The sequence below is a fragment of the Gymnoscopelus braueri genome (assembly GCF_963280865.1).
Source record: "Gymnoscopelus braueri genome assembly, chromosome: 1".
Classification (NCBI taxonomy): Eukaryota; Metazoa; Chordata; class Actinopteri; order Myctophiformes; family Myctophidae; genus Gymnoscopelus; species Gymnoscopelus braueri.
The window spans coordinates 1,078,390-1,088,978 of NC_137603.1; the positions used below are offsets into that span (position 1 = coordinate 1,078,390).

The window sequence follows — 10,589 nt, forward strand, 5'->3', positions numbered from 1 at the left end:
ACACATGTGATCCGCACCACATTGTGCAGTGTCCTGACACTCAAACATGCACTGAATGTCCCTTATGAGCTGCCGTTCATGCAGAACGACATGGAGCTGGTTGCTTGTTTCTCTCACAGAATCTGGCAACACCGAAGACTATCTTCCAATGACTGAAACTCTCCTTTAAGATGGGTAACTGGTGACAGTGATGCAGTGGGAATCAAGGGCCCAGCATCCAGCTTTGAAATTGAGTCTATATAGGAAGTGACAGTTCATATGAATGGCCAGAAATATTTTTTCTCCATTCAAGGATGGGTTTTTGACAAACTTTAGACTTGATTTTCTTACCCTATTAAACATTGTCATAAATACTATATGCTTCCAGTCTCTAGTTTAAAGTCTTCTTTCAATCATCCTGACATGTGTTTAGGTAAATCATGGTTCCATTTTAATCTAAAATTGCCGATGAAGTAGGGAATTCTCTAGGAGGGGCCGGATGATTTGATTGACAAGCTACACAACCAATAGCATTCATTTCCGGTTGCGCAGGATATGACGCGATATAGAAAGATGGCGGATTTGAAATCGCTGAAAAATAGTCTTCATTTACGGCCTGTAGAAACCAACGGCGTCACTCTGTCCATTCTTTTTACTGTGTCTATGATGGAACGCAGGCTTATCCTCTCTCTCTCTGAGGGGCGTGAGAAGCACTAGTATCTGTTTATTTTCAAAGCCATCTCAGGAATGCTCCCCCCTTAGATCTGTGCCGTGTTGGATCAGAACCCTATAGTGCACACCAGACTCGCTCAAGGTTCCATTTACTCATACAGAGCTATAAGACAAGGCAGCATTCTCTCTGTTAGAGCTCCATCTGCCTGGAATGAGCTCCAGAAATCCCTAAAAATCAGATCTCTGCCTTTAGTTAGGGAATTTTAGCAAGATGTTTGGACCATCTGTGAAAAAAATTACTACCAATAGCTTTCTTCACCAATGTGTTCTTATAGGTGTCTAGAATCACCTCTCAATTAATGCAAACACAAATACTCGTGGAAAATCCTGGAGAGCCAATCAAAGTTAAGGAGCCCAGAGGGCTTGGGTGAAAAATATGAAAAAATAAATCAAAGTCTAAAATGAACTGGTGAGGTGTCTAACGAGGGGTTTTCAGGGCTGCTGAATCCATTCCAACCATTATTTGTGTGTAAAAATGTCTCTCTGGCCATATAATATTGGTATATTGGTTATTGTTAAGCTGTAATGTAAAGCACAGTGTATAATAAATGGTAGGGGATTGAGGTGTTGTTGAATTCATTCTATTCTGAAAAATTAAATAAGAAAATATTGCTAAACACCTGATAAGAATGTACAGCTACTGTGCACATGCTCAGTGGGATACACTGTCTGCATGTGGGACCTAAGGAGCCCCGAGGGCTTGGGTGAAAAAAATGAAAAGTCTAAAAGGTGATTTAAACGCTTGTTTCAACAAGTGGCTTATATATAGAGTACATAAGGTACACTAACTAACCTTTATTTATTAGGTACCTAATAAAGGTTAGTTAGTGTATGGGGCATGTATAGATGTATATATGTATAGGTGTACAGGGTACATATTATTACCTTGATAAGGTAAGCAGCCACCATGGTAGCCCTATAGGAGGTACAGTATGTATATAAGGTACATATTATTACCTTGATAAGGTAAGCAGCCACCATGGTAGCGCTACAGGAGGTACAGTATGTATATAGGGTACATATTATTACCTTGATAAGGTAAGCAGCCACCATGGTAGCGCTGCGGGAGCGTCCAGCCTTACAGTGAACGTAGACACTGGACCCCTCCTCTCTGAGACGCAGGGTAAACTCCACCCCTCTGTGGAGGTCCGCTAGACTGGGGACCCCCGTCAGGTCCACCGTACTGAGGACCAGCTGCTCCACCCCGGCTGTCTGCCACTCCTATAGACACACAGAACAACACATTAAACACACCCTAACCCTAACCCACTCCTATAGACACACAGAACAACACATTAAACACCCTAACACTAACCCACTCCTATAGACACACAGAACAACACATTAAACACACCCTAACACTAACCCACACCTATAGACACACAGAGCAACACATTAAACACACCCTAACACTAACCCACTCCTATAGACACACAGAACAACACATTAAACACACCCTAACACTAACCCACTCCTATAGACACACAGAACAACACATTAAACACACCCTAACCCTAACCCACTCCTATAGACACACAGAGCAACACATTAAACACACCCTAACACTAACCCACACCTATAGACACACAGAACAACACATTAAACACACCCTAACCCTAACCCACTCCTACAAGACACACAGAGCAACACATTAAACACACCCTAACCCACTCCTAGAGACACACAGAACAACACATTAAACACACCTTAACCCTAACCCACTCCTATAGACACACAGAACACCACATTAAACACACCCTAACCCTAACCCACTCCTATAGACACACAGAGCAACACATTAAACACACCCTAACCCACTCCTATAGACACACAGAACGTTAAATGTAACTACAACTAGATAAAGTGCTCCTCGGAGCACAAGTCTCCGCCAGGTCAGGTAGGTTATTGTGGCCTCCTGGTGGCGCTATAATAGGCCAATGTGAAGAGGGTGGCATTTCTTCTTAGGCTTTTCACGGCAATCAGACACTACATTCATGATTTGAGGCATTTTGTTCCAAAAAATTGTTTTGTTAAATTAAACCTGCTGGTGGCGCTATAACAGGCCAATGTGAAAAGGTTGGCATTTGTTCCTTGGCCTACTGGGAATGTGCGTGCGAAAGTTCACGGAAATCGCACACTGCGTTGATGATTTGAGGCCTTTTGTTCGAAACGGACCTATCCTGCAAACTTTGGAAGCCAATGTTAGCCAATTAGGATGGAATATGAAATATCGGACACATCCGTCTTGATGACATGACTATAGAGATACTGTGTACCGATTTGCGAGATTTTTGGACAGAATCTGAAGGAGTAAGAGCAAAACATGTGTTTTCCAAAGGTCGGTTCGGCCTGTTCTAGCGCCACCATGAGGTTGATTTGAAAGTTTTTAAGTGGCATTTCTTCCTCTGCCTAGTGGGAATGTGCGTGCAGAATTTCACGGAAATCGCAAACTGCGTTGATGATTTGAGGCATTTTGTTCAAAACAAACCAATCCTGCAAACTTTGGAAGGCAATCTTAGCCAATCAGGATGTGATATGGAAAATGGGACAGATCCGTGTTGATCACATGACTATAGAGATACTGTGTACCGATTTGTGTGATGTTTGGATAAAATCTGTACGGGTAATATAAAAAAATGTGTTTTGCACAAATCAGCCTCCTGGTGGCGCTATAACAGGCCCATGTAAAAGTTTTGGGGCAGAGGTTCTGAATTGGCATCCAGGGAGTGTGTGTGCACAGTTTCGCAGCGACCGGGCCAACGGTGCCGGAGATTCGCTGTTCATGCCTTCGGCCTGGCGGAGACAATAAAGAAAGATAATGGTTCTGAACATAATGACAGTGAACATTTCACATCCAACTATTCAATTCAATCTTTATTTCAGACCCGAGTGAGATGACAATAAAAACACAATACAATGGTTCTACAGTCTAGAGAACCTGACAGAACTATACCTATAGGGTTAATGGTTCTACAGTCTAGAGAAGAACCTGATTATGACAGCAATGATATACAAAATTATATAAAAACTAAACTAACTAACCAAAGGGTCTGTAGGCCAGGTACAGGACTACTGTGCAGATAATGGCACAAACATGAATGTCCTAAAAAAGTATTAAAGCATTCAAAGCACTTCTATGGGTCTGTGATGTCTGACTTCTGGTCTGGCCCATGGACTATAGTTAGTCCCCCCCCAGGAAAGCGCGGAGAAAAAGTCAATTCTTGATTCCGCGGCTTATCGTTAATATTCCGCGGGCATTAAAAAACAACCTGAAATTACCAGTTATCAAGCAAAAATAGATTAAGTTTTAATAATCAAGTAAATTCCATAATGAAATAGATACAATGAATTGTTATACCATATTCTGAAACACTAAAATACCGTGGAACATCGTAATTGAGTCAATGTTACTGGTTATAAATAGAGGTGGTCCGATCAGGCCGATAGCAATCACCGATCCAATGATTTCTTATTTTGTATTATCTTTGTATTTATGCATGTAGAATGCATTTTTACCATTTATTTTGTAGAAATACAAGACAATATGTCTCAAAACACTGGCTTACAGTTGAATTATTGTCGACTAAAGAAATATGAATTAAAGAAATTAAGACAAATACTGACAATGCCTCTGAACATTGACTTTTGAGGAGAAGTAGAACTTACTTACAGGGAATTACTTAATATCTGGCTGCACGGACAGACACAAGAATCACAGCTGCCATTAATTAGTGCTGTTCAGTGTTGATTGCCTAGTGGTCAAATTGGGGTCAACGAGCCATCGTTAACTTGCTCTGAAGTTGGGCTGTAGTTCTGCGCAGCACTCTCACTCTCTCTCTCCCTTTCTCTCTCTCTCTCTACATGCCTGTGTGTGTGAGAGGAGGGGGAGGAGGGGAGGAGGGGGAGTTTAGCAGCAGCTCACACTGCCCTGAGACAGAGAGAGAATACTTCTCCATACGGCGGTGTTTTACCGAGATTTGTCTTGTTTTCTGCACTATGCCTTGTAATCCACGCATGGCCTTCAAATCTGCGGTAATTTCCGCGATCGCAGAATCGCGTTTTTCCTGGGGGGACTAATTAATAAACATCTCTCAGTCTGCTGACAGGTCATTGTCTGGACTACAATACAAATGTCCACTGAGCTTGTAGATCAGATATTTTCAGACTGATGTAAAGGGGGAAAAGGAGGGGACCAAGTACAGACCCCTGGGGGACCCCTGTCATCTGGTATAGTGTATAAGTGGTTCATAATAATAATAATGTACTCACTGTGACAGAGTTGCAGAAATACTTGGTCTCATATTCTTCATTCATGGTGACGACTCCTCTGACATTCTCCTGTTCCACCAACTACACACACACACACACACACACACACACAGGTCAGATTTACTCAAGTACAGTACTTAGTACAATTTTGAGGTATTTTTACTTTCCTGTACTTTTACTTCCACTACATCTCAGAGGCAAATATTATACTTTTACTCCACTACAATTAATTGATAACTTTAGTTACTTTGTAGATTTAGATTATTATCACAAATCATACATTAACCACTTCAGCCCTATATACATTTAGACCATTTGAAAATAGAAGATCTACAAGCTCACAATGTGTCGCATTTTGTGAGCTTGTAGATCTGCTATTTTCACAAGATGTTTATACATTTCATACATTTGAAAACTTGTGAAATGGAACATTCTGCATAATGACTACTTTCTACTTTTGGTACTTTAAGCACATTTTGATACCAATACTTTTGTACTTTTTTATTCTGGACTTTTACTTGTAACAGAATATTTCTGCAGTGCAGTATTGATACTTTTACTTAAGTAAGAAATGCGAGTACTTTTTCCACCACTGCCATGTACTGTAAACAAACACAGCATGTCATTCACAGCCAAACGTTTTGGAAAACGTTTGAGGTGAGAAATAAGACGATGATGCAGTAACCGAGGCGATGTGTAACGGGATGACTGAATCAGGCTCTAATTAAGGTTTTGGCAGAAAGACAACATGAACTGCACCAATTCTGTCAAGATTCAACCAGAAGCTTGTGGATTACCAAAAGCAGCTTATTGGGGTGAAAATGGCCATGGGACCTGCAACCAAATATTATTTTGAGCCAGCAGATTTGGTCACATTTTCAGAAAACCCATAATAAATCCATGAAAATAAAATAAACTTTGTGATTTATTTGTGTGACAAAGAAGAATTTACTCTGATCAACAGTGTGTGTGTGTGTGTGTGTGTGTGTGTGTGTGTGTGTGTGTGTGTGTGTGTGTGTGTGTGTGTGTGTGTGTGTGTGTGTGTGTGTGTTTTTCTCTTATTATAATTACTACTACTATTATTATTGTTGTTGTTTGTAGTAGTACTAAATTATATTTACTTACTGGCCATGCACTAAAACATTATAAATAAAACAGTACCTGTTTAGTCATGGATCTGAATGAATGAATAAATAAATGAATAAATGAGTACCTGTTTAGTCATGGATCTGAAGGGTAGAGCTCCTAACAGAACTGTGTCGTCTATTCTGTTAAACCAGCGTCTAGACGACACTTTCTCCATCAGAACGTTGTAGGTCAGAGTGGGATAGAAGAAGAGCCTCGCTGCTGCTGATGATAACATGATTATACCTGTACAATATAATACATATATATTATAATATACAATAAACCTTCTCCATCAGTAGTAGGTCAGACAGTGGTAGAACATGGTGTTCATTTTGTCACTAAAACTATGAGGAAAATGTTTATTAAAGAGGTGGTGCCATGGTTTTGCACTTTTTCTGTTTTTCATGTCTATGAGGTTGATAGAACTTCATTAAGCCCCCTGGTGGTGTTTTTATGGTGTTTTATGTCTTCTCTGACTATTTTGAGTTTCTTCCTGGAGGCTGAAACCTTGAGGGTCAAACGTGCCAATAGAAAAACAGTGCTTTAGTGACACAGTAGAAATATACCCTCCCCCTCATTATCATAACACAACAGGTGTGGGCATGAGGAGGAGGAGGGACTAGGACAGGTGGGTGGTGCTAAGGTGGTGGAGGAGGTGCTAAGGTGAGAACCAGGTATACTTAATGAACTGGAGGCGTGTCCACATAAAAACATCATTTTAACACTTTCTGTACACTTTTTTTAAAACAAATCTTCCTCCTAGTATAACCATAATACCTGATGACTATGTTTTATGGGGGGGGGGGGTCACTGAAAATCACAGCTCCCGTCTTTAACTTTTGTCACTGACTAAACTAAATGTAAACTCACTAATTTTAACCACTTTATCCATATCTGGCTGTTAAAAAATACCAGATATACAAGCTCACTGTGAGCTTGTATATCTGGTATTTTTGAACATTATAGAAAAATAATCAGAAATGTTTGGAAACCTCAATTTAACTAATAATATATGTTTTTACATGACAAATCATCTCTTCTGGGGGTCCTTGGCTCTAAACATACAGATGGGGGTCCTTGGCTCTAAACATATAGATGGGGGTCCTCACTAAACATATAGATGGGGGTCCTCACTAAACATATAGATGGGGGTCCTCACTAAACATACAGATGGGGGTCCTCACTAAACATATAGATGGGGGTCCTCACTAAACATACAGATGGGGGTCCTCACTAAACATATAGATGGGGGTCCTCACTAAACATATAGATGGGGGTCCTGACTAAACATAGAGATGGGGGTCCTCACTAAAGGTCCAAACACATCCTTGACATGAAAACCTTTGAGATCTACAGTTGTATGTATAAACATCAGCTGTTTGAAAATAGCAGATCTACAAGATCTTTGAGACATTTTAAGAACACAAACCTTGTATGGGGGTCCTTGTGGGTCCTTGGGGGTCCCTGTGGGTCCTTGGGGGTCCCTGGGGGTCTCTGGGGCTCCTTAGGGGTCCCTGTGGGTCTCTGGGAGTCCCTGTGGGTCCCTGGGGGTCTCTGGCACAAACCAGTCTTCAGATGGAGGTTCTTGACATGAAGAAGTTTCAGAAACACTTATTATTTAGTTTAAACCAAACCTCACACTTTATGATGAAGATACTACAACTAACTACCCTAAATAAGATGAAATAAAACTATACTATAACTAACTACCTATTTCACTAACTAAAACACTAACTAATTAACTCAGTAAAACACTATAAACTAACTAACTAAACATTCTAAGTCAAACTGCTCTCCTTGCTTCTTGTTTTCTCCTGCTTCCAAGGTCCAGCCTCCTTCATCCCATAGCCCGGCGGGACGGTTGCCCTGTAATTGGCTGGCCACTCGATGGTTGTCAGGGCAACGACAACAACCGACGCTCGTCTGGTTTGCGTATACAAGGTTGCTATGACAACCATACTAGCCAATCACAGAGCGGCTTACCGTCCCTCCGGTCGATGGGATCATCTGGAACTCACTCTTCTTCGTTCGTTTTCTTTACTTTCTGGCTGTCTGGACGCATCAGCGGTGCGTTGCTGCCCTCTACAGGTTGTTTTGGGGAAAATGTGATTTGTAAAAGCACAACTAAACTAAACAAAAAAGTAAAAACTAAAACTAAAGAACCCCAAAAAGCTCCAGACATATTGAAAACATACATATATATATATATAAATAATAGTGAAAATAGCAGATCTACAAGCTCTCATCTGGTCACACCGTTTTGACTTGACATGTTTGTGTTGATTGATTGATTGAATAGTTCATTTAGAAGGTTGCAGAGAAAAAGCACAGGATGGAAGTACAGTTTGCAAAACAAGGTCAACTAAAATGGATCGCTCATGAAAGCCACAAATGAGATCCTCACGTAGGAGACATTAAAAAACAAACAGATAAATGCTACTATGGAACATCATATAAACAGTTTAAAGGTAAGAACAAATATATATATATATATATATATGTGGGGGGGGGGGGCAGCCTCCTGAAGATATTCTTAGGGGACGTTTTGAAAGTGAGTAGGGTTTTACACTCCTTTACTCCTCTAGGTAGGGTATTCCACATTTTTGTTACATAGCATGAGAACGAGTTCATTCCCTTGTTTGTGCCAAATCTGGGTTGGACGTGATCGGTGCTTTTTGATTGATTGAATATTTTATTAGGCAATTTTTTTAAAAACAGCACAATTACATTTACAATACTTTGTCTAACAGGTCCGTTCATGAAAGTCCTTGAGGACTTGTTTCCAATGAGGGCCTTGGTATTCAATTCTTAGACATAGTGGCACCACAGTTCAATATCAATACAATAATACAGAAAAAGATAACACTATGTACAACAAGGGGGGGGGGGGAAACGATGTACAAGAAAGAGTGCGCTGCCTCTGGTGTTGTGATTGTGGCCTTCATATATATATATATATATATATATATAAATATATATATATATATATATATATATATATATATATATATATATATATATATTAGGGGTGGGACGATATGGGTACCTCACGATACGATATGTATCACGATATTAGGCCCACGATAACAATATATATCACGATATCTGAAAATGCCGATATATTGCGATATCACGATATATTGCATGAAATTTCACCAACGATATATCACGATATCTGAAAATATCGATATATTGCAATATCACGATATATTGCATGAAAATTCACCAACGATATATCACGATAGTCCTTGTATTCAATTCATAAACACATAAAATAGCACCAAACAGTTCAAAATCATCATTACACAAATACAGAGTAGGAAAAACAACGTATCACAAACAAAAAAAAAAAAAAATCGATATTTTTCGGGAGGATATCGATTATTTATCGCGGGAGAAAGTATCGCGATATATCAATATATCGATATATCGTCCCACCCCTAATATATATATATATATATATATATATATATATATATATATATATGAAACAAAAAAGGGACTCCTGCACATCCAAAAAAAACCAGTTGGAGGTGCAAGTCTAGTCAGCAGGTATATAAAATGTAAAAAAGGGATGGACCTTCAAGGAAGGGACCGCACACTCCAGGGAACAGAGATGGACAACTTACTGCATTAAGTATTTTATTAACACGACGCGTTTCGCTATACAAAAAGATTTTTTTTGGTATAAAAGTGTAAAAAGTCAGCCTTTGAAATGTATACATTAGAAGATTTGCAAAAATGTTCACAATTTTTCAAAAAATAGTAGATCTACAAGCTCATAGTGTGGCCCGAAGTGACGCACTATGAGCTTGTAATTCTGCTATTTTTGAATAGCCAAAGTATAAAATGACACAGATCCTTTTCCGGTTTTAATGAGGAGTTGGTGAGACACAGCACAAAGCTGATCCTAATGCTGCGTGCCTCAGCTGTGTGTGTGTGTGTGTGTGTGTGTGTGTGTGTGTGTGTGTGCGCGCGCGCGCGTGCGTGCGTGCGTGCGTTTTCTTGTGATTAGTGGAGGGTAAAGACAGTTCCAGGGACATTCTACCAGAAACGTACATAGTTCCTCTGAGAACTGAACCATTCCATTTTCATTTGAATAATAATAATAAGAAATAAACAATATACTCACACACATACTTTTCTCTGCTTTATTAATCAATCAGGGTCACAGATCTTCATCAGGATTCATTTTTGAATTAATAACATGCCACATAAAAGTTTTTTCTTATTTCTTTTTGCCGAGGTCAAGTGTCTGCCGCTGACAAAATGACGCAGCACCAGTAATGTACCGTTGTGTTCTAAAGAGAATCCGGCACTAGGACCCTGCAGCATTCATTTTTCCAGTGCTAGGCTACGTGGTAGTTTTGTTTTGAACTGAATGATGACTTAAAATAATCTTAAAATAAACTACTTGAAAGTACAAAACTGGCACTTTTAGGATACATAACTCTACATCCATGCAACTACAGCCAACATCA

General features: G+C 39.7%; 1 protein-coding gene across 2 annotated transcripts in view; it reads right to left on the bottom strand.

The window, feature by feature from the left end:
* The window catches only part of LOC308103236 (phosphatidylglycerophosphatase and protein-tyrosine phosphatase 1-like), a 10,462-nt gene extending 2,548 nt beyond the window's left edge, over positions 1-7,914 (bottom strand). The window contains exons 1-5 of one of the 2 annotated variants that reach the window (XM_080453139.1): positions 7,647-7,914; positions 7,538-7,586; positions 6,194-6,351; positions 4,981-5,061; positions 1,741-1,932 (exon numbers count right to left, since the gene is read on the bottom strand). In XM_080453139.1, coding sequence (XP_080309265.1) covers positions 1,741-1,932; positions 4,981-5,061; positions 6,194-6,343 — 423 coding nt within the window. In that variant the 5' untranslated portion in view covers positions 6,344-6,351; positions 7,538-7,586; positions 7,647-7,914. Of the gene's footprint in view, positions 1-1,740; positions 1,933-4,980; positions 5,062-6,193; positions 6,352-7,537 lie in introns of both variants that reach the window. The other variant, XM_080453138.1, reaches the window with a different exon arrangement.
* Between the last annotated feature and the right edge of the window lie 2,675 nt (positions 7,915-10,589).